The sequence below is a fragment of the Mercenaria mercenaria genome, chromosome 17 (assembly GCF_021730395.1).
Source record: "Mercenaria mercenaria strain notata chromosome 17, MADL_Memer_1, whole genome shotgun sequence".
Classification (NCBI taxonomy): domain Eukaryota; kingdom Metazoa; phylum Mollusca; class Bivalvia; order Venerida; family Veneridae; genus Mercenaria; species Mercenaria mercenaria.
Genome location: NC_069377.1, coordinates 26,999,005 through 27,007,892, shown reverse-complemented (window position 1 = coordinate 27,007,892; position 8,888 = coordinate 26,999,005). Strand labels below are relative to the sequence as shown.

Below are 8,888 nucleotides of genomic sequence, written 5' to 3'. Positions count from 1 at the left end.
TGGAAAAAATGAAAGAAGTTTAATAAAATTCTACCTATTGTTCAGTTTGCTATGTACAAATCTGTGGATTAAAGAGCTATACCTCTGTAGTTACTAAAGAGATCCTGGTGAAATTATGTGTACCACATTATGGTGATCTGAATTCAATCTAAGTTTCATAGTTCTAAGTCAAATATGTCGCAAGTTACGAAGTGGTGTGGGAGATATATTGATTTTTACTCCTGCCTGTGTGTCCATGTGTCTGTCTGTCTCGAATCTTGTCCGCACTTCACCAAACTTGAATGTGTAACTAATAAGTCCTCTGCAGAGTTCGATATCTAGCCAAATCGGCACAGGCACTTCAGAATTATGGCCCTTGAATTACCGAAAACACTGATGCCAGTGATACAGGTCTTGGTGCATGGTTGACTCAGGTACATAATGGAGGAGAAAATTAAGCAGTTGTGCGAGACATGCGCTTTTCTTAAAAGCAGCTCTAGTTTTAAAATATTTAATCACTAGAAACAACTTTTAATTTTTAGAAACAGTCTAGTTGACCTTGACCCCTGTGACCTTGAGCACAGTCTTCAAAAAAAAAAAAGGAACATGAACTAAGTTGATGTTTCTTACTGGTTATTGAACAGATTTTTCCCCTATATAGTAAAAGAAAATTGACGAATGTGACCTTGACCGCCGTCTCTTAGAAAGTAACACATGTACCAAATTTGATCAGACAACTAAATACCTAATTATGGAGGATGTACAGGTCAAAATTCCATAAAGCAGTCATTAAGAATAGTTTAAATTAAGTTGTAAGACCTATTTCTACAATTAATTTAATAAATATAATTAAATTGTGTTAAAATAACTTCCATAGTCAAATAAAATGAAATATGAATATCTTTTAAGTATGTTCACCTCCAAAATTTCCTAATCATGTCTCCCACACCACTTGGGAAAAATATTGATTTCCTCCTGCGTCCGTCTATCTGTCTGTCAAAAATCTTGTCCGCACTCTTAAACATTTCTCATCCGAGCTTCACCAAACTTGAATAAAATGTGTTTGCCAATAAGTCCTCGCCCAAGTTCGATAACTAGCCAAATCAGCACAGGCACTTCAGAATTATGGCCCTTGAATCACCAAAAATATTGATGCTAGTAATACAAGTCTTGGTGCATGGTTGACTCAGAAACATAATGAATCAAGATGATTAGGCAATTGTGGGACACATGCGCTTTTCTAAAAAGGAGCTCTAGTTATTTATAGCACCCTATATAGTTAACACTAGAAACTTCTTATGGCCATAACTCTGGTGTTACATGGTTTATCAGACTGGAATTTTGACGGGCCACATTTCCATATAATGGTGAATATGTATATGGAGTTTTATTTAAATATTCGAAACCACTTCCTAGATATGGCTTCGAACGGATGGACAACACAAAACTATACACCTCCGCCTTCGGCAGGGGATAACAATATTTGTACCCAAAGTAAAGATACTAGGTATAAACCATTGTTTTCTATTTTTTTAAAAAGTGACCCAAAATACAATTCAAAGCCGCTTGCTATACATCAAGTTTGTAATTCTTCAGATAAGTTTGCTGTTCACCAAGTTTGGTGACAGTAAATAAATCCAAACTAAAGTTATAAACCGAAAACTATTTTTTGATGATCATAGTGAGAATAAATTTATTTTTAGTTCTTGTGACCTTAACCTTAACCCAATGGCATTAAAGTGACTTTTTTTTATTAAAAAATATAAAAAGTTAGGTGATAAGTGGGATTTGAAAAATGGCCAATCTATTCCACAGCACAAAATGTAACTTTTGCAAAGCGCTCAAGGGTCATGTGCCATTGTGGAATTTTCAAACTAAGCAGATTAATTAAGTTATGTTGACCTTGACCCCACTAACCCATACACAATTGCACCTAAGCGGAAACCGTTTTTTTCCCCTATTTCTAGCAACAATGATTTTGACTCCAGAGACCTTACACGTAGTCAAAAACTATGTCCTCTGTCTCTATGCAAGCTACCTATATATCAAGCTTCATTGGAATCAGTCACTCCTAACTCAAGTTATTGAGCAGAAATCAAAAGTCGATGCCGCCTGCCTACCCGCACAACGACATTTGCCAGTCTAATTACCTTTTTTTGAAAACCTGATCGTATATTTAACAGAATAACAAAGAAAACTTCACTTTAAAAGAAAAACAAGATATATACAGATATGGACATTTTTATTTATTCATAACATTTTCATACATTAAAACAAAATGATATCAAACAAGTACATTAACAGGACATCCTACACAATTTCTGTATTTACACTAACAGCTATGTATCAACTGAAATTATAATGTGCTTGGAATGTGCAATGCATAATTCAAAGTGTCCAGATGTGCATTTTCACACAACTTTACACCTACGTACGTCCTTAGACAAGACAGTTCATGAGCAGAGCTTCGCATTCTGAAATTTGACTGAAATAACAGGACAATTGTGAACCAAAACACTTTTGCTGATAATTCATAACTAAAATCTGAGAGTTTAATATATGTATACTTTTCAATGTTGTTTGTTTTCTGTAGCAACGATTTTAAGCGGAGCCAAAAAGAAGAATGCTGAGATCAATAGTTGACTTTTACGTACTTACACAAATGACCAGCGTTCACATTTTGATATTTCATTTGTGGGAGAATAAAACGAGAAGCTTAAGATCCGACAAAACACGCAGAAGCTTAGGTGAAATAGATTATTGCACAATTACAAACCAAATCAGCACATCCATTACTGCTCAGTTGTCAAACAATAACTTCTTAAAACAATCTTTCTAAGTTTTACTTACCTTTCAATATTCTAAGACATTTATTTTCAACTATCTTCTCCAATCTCACAACCTACTTGTTTGTAGATTACAGGATTTATATTCTATAAATATTACCTGCTATATAGTGTAGAAAAGAACAAGACCAGTTAGTCATATTACATTACAATTATGATTTTTGTGAACATTTATCTTTACACATTACAATTATCACTTATGTAAAACATTATCTGGAAGCGATCTTGTGCCCTATACTTACAAGTATAGTCTCAGCAAAGATGAAACAATAAAGCTATCTTAGTCAGCAATAATATTTCCTGTCATTCTAACCTACTGTTTAATACTTGAACAAAACTGGGTTGGGAGAGGATCTTAAAATGATGCTACGAAGGTCAATAAATTAGTTCAGCTCTAGTGGACACATTTCAAAGCTTGTAACATACATATTTAAGTGCATCCCAGTAATGTCAGTGCTTTAAAACATAATCAATCTTATCATATTAGACCCGATCTTTTTTCAGTGAACTGGTCATCAACTTCTTTTTCTTCCTGTCATTACTGTTTCATATAAAAAAAAGTATAAAAACGAGTTTAACATTTCAAAACCTTTTAATCAAAACGTATTAAGTTTGAATTTGTATAAATTTCAGAAACTGGAAAAAAGATCATGTTACTTAATACTTCTACAATACACAACTTAGCCGCTGACTGGGCCTTCCTTTTTCAATCACAAATAGTCCGAAAGATATTCCGAAAAAAATGTGCCAAATTAATACTGGTACCCAATTTACCCATGTCAAACAAATTTATCCGATGTAGTGAAAACTCGTTTATTTGATTTCGTTGACAATTGATACACTTATTATATTTGCATTTGATTGTCAACAAAAATTATTGAATCAAATTGAAATTACTGGGAATAAATTTAATGCTCTTCAATAGAATTGATGCAAACGTCTTGATATGCCCGATTACAGTTATCTTTAAATATTGTAACACATTTTACTTTGAAACAATTCAATACACAATATATAATAAAATTATCACTAAACAATCTATATATATAAGGTCCAAACTCGTACACTATTCACATCCTATTACAAATGTTTTCGCAGATAATTTAATATCCTACTATATATATGTACAGAATAACTATTCTATAACATTTTCAGAATGCGCATGTGAGTAGATCAAAATCACGCTTTAGGAATGGCAATCACACGAAGAAATTGTTTCGGACGAACCTTGGTATTACAACGGATTTCAAAGCACAAAGTGTCACGGGATTTTAGGATGATTTCTGCCTTGTGATGAATGGCCAGGAATAGAAAGTGTCATTTAACAATACAAATGAGCCACCAAATAGCACTATTAAAGATCTTATGAATACTAGTACCTACCACTGAAATACCGGATAAAGTACGGAGTCAAAATTTTTAATGATATCATAATTATTTTTACATCAATATTAACCAATATGATAGTGCACTGCTTTAGGTTATGTACAGAAAGGGAGAGAGTAGAACTTTTAGTTATTTTAACTACATTTATATGAAATAATCAGACTGACACAACGCTCTCTGAATGTATTTAAGAATTGTGCGGGTCTGAGAGTATCATTCCAGATGCTACAATGGGCTTTCTGAACTAAACAGTCAGCGTAAGCAAGGAAAATGACCATAAGGTTTTATCTGTTGGTTAATGGGCCCGAAAAAAAATGTGAACAGTCTAGAATCCCACGGTGAGATAACGATTTTACTAATTGTGACATGACCTAAACTACTATAAAGGATAAACCGCAACCAAGTAAAACAACAGAAGAGTCGGTGTGCTTGAGCAAAATGGAATTGCCTGCAGCTCCTCGCATCCTGAGTCAAAGTACAGGCCGGGTAAGATAAGAATTACCTAATGAACTTGTCCATCTTTGAATTTGGACAGCACCGTTTACTGTTAAAAGGGGTGCTTACCAAAAGGAAACTGACGGAATGGCGAACAGTGTAGATCATGATCAGACTGCACGGATGTGCAGGTTGATCATGGTCTACACTGGTCACAAAGGCAGAACCAATCGTGTCTATGCAGCATGCTAAGGATTAAATGCTTGATATATAGTATGGGCCGCACTTATAAAAATTACAGAATGATAAAAACGGTCTATATGCCATTGGGTAGTATGTTATCTAAAAGAATGCTTGTGCGACGATTGGGACATGCTATTGGAATTGCATACATTTTTCCTTTCTGTTTTTTAACGCCGTTTTTCAACAGTATTTCAGTCATGTAACGGCGGGCAGTTAACCTAATCGTTTTTTGTTCCTGGATTCTGTACCAGTACAAACCAGTTCTCCACAAGTAACTTTTAACTTCCCCACTTGAGTTAGAGGTGGAAGACGAATGATAGCAGACACAATGTCTTTTATCAAATCATCGCGGAGAAAATACGCCTCGCCCGGGGATTGAACTAACGACCACTCGATCCGTAGTTCTGCGAGCTCCCTATTGAACAAAGCTGGCGGTCCGCATTTGAATTTCAATCAGGGAGTATAAACCTTATAAGTAAGGGTATAGTTTTAATTTATAGACATTCGTTTTAGGACTGATAAAAGATAAGTACCTATATATTTGTCACATTCACTATCTGTAAAACATTTTTTAAACTGAATTTTAAGAAAATATATTTAGCCTATATTCGCCCAGTTTTTGATACAATGTTCTGGATTTAAGTGTAAACGTATTAAGTTTGTGAACATATTCAATTTGTGAACGTATTCAATTTGTGAATGTATTCATTTTGAACGGTTTACGATTTTTTTTCTACACAGTTGCCGGATTGCTTTTATTCTGATTTCTTAAAAAATATTTGAATCGTCCAACTGTGCTTTGGTATGGCTGACAACACCAAGAGTCGCACCCCACACATAGATAGAGCCATGGCAAATCAAGAAGAAAAACGAAAGGTTACAGAAGGTCTCATAGCTCAAGGAGGTAACTGTAAAAACGGTTTAGGCACATACGTTGGTACGATAGAAAATCAAAAGACATACATGCGTATAAATCTTTATTTTAAAACATTGTTTGCATTTCATAAGACCAATGGAATTTGAATGATAGCTTGTAGTTGGATATGTTTTCTTGACAAGTATTCTAGCATTCGAATAAAATGCATTTTATTCATTATGGAAATGATCAATGTTAAATATATAGCACAACTGTAAAGAAAATGATGCACTAAAATTCAGTATGTGTGAAAATGTAACAGAGGAATTTACTATCGAATTTAAATTGGTCTTATTAAGTACTCCTCCGCACAGAAAATAGTAACGGATTGAAAGTACATAAATAACAGAAACATTTGACAGTAACAGAAATTACCAAATGCAAAACTGTAGAAGAATTCATCCGCAGGTTTCTTTTTAATACATGTCGTAACCCTATTTCAAGGTTTGACAAGCATACTATGGATTAGTTGTATATAGTTTGTTTACTTAAAACAAAATAATCGACAGAAATTCTTTATCACATAGGTCTCATATTTTCATCACGAAGACGTGAAGTAATCCTGTTGAAAAATTATTCACATGTCAGTCTCGCCATGTAAGATTAGAATTCTAATAAATTTCTCAGTGTTCATGGAATTAATATCGTAATGTAATAAAACAAAATATCCGATATTTTTTATTTATTAAAGTAGGCAGATTGTTTAACGCTTAAAAGAATATTACTCCTTTATGACAAAAAAAGATGACTTTTTTTATTTCTATATAATACCATTACTTATATCTAGTTAAACAATAGGAACTTAATAACTTGTTAGTGGCTACATTACGGACAATAAATTAAACCGGCCCCTACATTCCCTAGTAGGCAAATTACCTCCCTTCCAGTTTAAAGATAACAAATATTCCTAAAATTTAAGTTGGTACTTGACTTTATCACTGATTCTATCTACTGCAAATCAAAATTCAATTTCAGGAGCGCGTTTTCAAAAATCATTCCAATATCCAGGCACACAGTCATGCTCTAGTCGGAATTTTCTACGTATTTGTATTTTCATAGTACACATATTTCTGCTTTATAAATGTAAAGGTATCGGTATTACGGGCAATGTTAATTTGTTTCAGAGGCACAGTCAAAGACGGCGAACGCACAGTTTGAGAAAGCAGTTAGGAAAAAACGGCATCGCAAGCGTTTGATGTGCTCTTGCTTTCGTAACTATGACAAATTCTTTATCACATAGGTCTCATATTTTCATCACGAAGGCGTGAAATAATCCTGTTGAAAAGCTATTCACTTGTTAGTCCCGCCATGTTAAATTAGAATTCTAAGAAATCACTCAGTGTTCATGGAATCAATATCGTAATATAATAAAAACAAAATATCTAAAAGTTAGAGTTCGATGTTTTCTATTTATCTGTTAGTCAAAATAGACAGATTGTTTGATGGCTAAAAGAATATTACTCCTTTATGAAAAAAACCAACAGATTTTTTTTTATTTCTATAAAATACCATCACTTTTATCTAGTTAAATAATGGGGACTGAGTAACTTTTTAGCGACGACACCACTGAATAATAGAACTGGCCCGTACATTCCCTCCTCGGTAAATTGCCTCCCTTTACATTGAAATCAGAACGATTTTAGATGATATGATAATTACAAAGTTAAATTCATTTTTTTTAAATCATTTCAATATCCAGGCAAACAACAAGCTTTTAATACATGTACCCTATCCACGGCGGGGAAACGGACACCGGATATAGCCAAGAAAGCGGTCGAGTTTTCCGATGCATTTGTATCGACTAAACGGTTTGATTTTCTTGATAAATTTGTATGATTTTCGGACATACATTTCTGTTTGATAGGTAAGGTATCAGTATTGCGGACAATGTTATTTGTTTCAGAGACACAGTCACAGACGGAGAACGCACAATTTGAGAAAGCAGTTAGGAAAAAACGGCGTCGCAAGTGTTTGTGGTGCTCTTGCTTTCGTAACTATGACGACGAAACAGACAATCAGGAATAAAAAGTTGCATACGCACATTGACATTTCGACATATTCTTCAAGTTATACACATGGTTGTTTTTAAGGCTGGCGGTGATATCATGTCTTTTAATATTTTGATGTTAATTGCGTGTATTATATTTATATTCAATGTAGTATGTTTGTAAAAATATATCCATAACCATCTGTATAATTGAGCCGCACCATGAGAAAACCAACATAGTGCATTTGCGACCAGCATGGATCCAGACCAGCCTGCGCATCCGCCCAGTCTGGTCAGGAACTATACTGTTCGCTTTCAAAACCTATTAGAGACACTGGATCCATGCTAGTCGCAAATACACTATGTTGGCTTTCTCATGGTGCAGCTTATATTATACTGTTTATAAAAAGAATATCTGTATTGGGATTAAATCTTTTTATTTCTTTATTAAATCAGATATTACTTCATTTCATGATTTGCATTCTTAACTGCACAATTTTCAACCTTTAAATATTTTAACAATTCTGTTGGAGAATAGGTCATAGCTAGTGATCATTGTTAAATTCACAACCGACTATAAATAGGTTCTTGCATCTCTTGTGACATACACCGGCAAGGATGTAGCCGAGTCAGAAATCAACGCACACACTTTTTAAAAGATTAGAAAATTTCAAAGCTGTCGAAAATTGTTTTATTTATGGCACAAAGTAGGTACAATGATATATTTGGCAATAAATTTTTGGAATGGTTGCAAACGCTTGTCTTGTTAAACAGTTGCAGCATTTGCATAATCAACCCACTCTTTAGAATGTCTATATTGCCGAGTTCACCTATTTTGGCATGTCGCATGTCAATGAGATCAGTTAGCAACGTCTCTTTTAAGCACTCATGAAAATCAATGGAAGAAAAAATGGACAGGCCAACTGTCCATGTGCATTAGTACAGTTTTATGCAAAAACATCACAAGTCAAGCCTGGGGATAATACACCGGGAAGGAGCAACAACAATTCTATGCTGAAACGATAGTAAAATCAACAAGTCTCATCAGCCTTTTAGCAAGACTGACTACAGATTTTCTTGTTTTTTAGTATCTTTC

At 34.1% G+C, this 8,888-nt stretch overlaps 1 protein-coding gene across 1 annotated transcript; it reads left to right on the top strand.

Moving 5' to 3' along the window:
- Window positions 1–5,403: 5,403 nt before the first annotated feature.
- Window positions 5,404–8,547, top strand: LOC123536355 (uncharacterized). Its single transcript, XM_053529311.1, has 3 exons — window positions 5,404–5,793; window positions 6,930–7,016; window positions 7,709–8,547. The coding sequence occupies exons 1-3, from the start codon at window positions 5,694–5,696 to the stop codon at window positions 7,828–7,830; spliced, it is 309 nt and encodes a 102-aa protein (XP_053385286.1). The 5' UTR covers window positions 5,404–5,693; the 3' UTR covers window positions 7,831–8,547.
- Window positions 8,548–8,888: the final 341 nt, after the last annotated feature.

What these genes read in the sequence shown, in the direction of transcription:
- LOC123536355 (XM_053529311.1), top strand. Translation starts at nt 5,694, where the DNA reads ATGGCTGACAACACCAAGAGTCGCACCCCACACATAGATAGAGCCATG. An exon ending in AGGTCTCATAGCTCAAGGAG is followed by an intron (nt 5,794 to 6,929) that starts GTAACTGTAAAA and finishes AATTTGTTTCAG; the next exon opens with AGGCACAGTCAAAGACGGCG. An exon ending in TTTGATGTGCTCTTGCTTTC is followed by an intron (nt 7,017 to 7,708) that starts GTAACTATGACA and finishes TATTTGTTTCAG; the next exon opens with AGACACAGTCACAGACGGAG.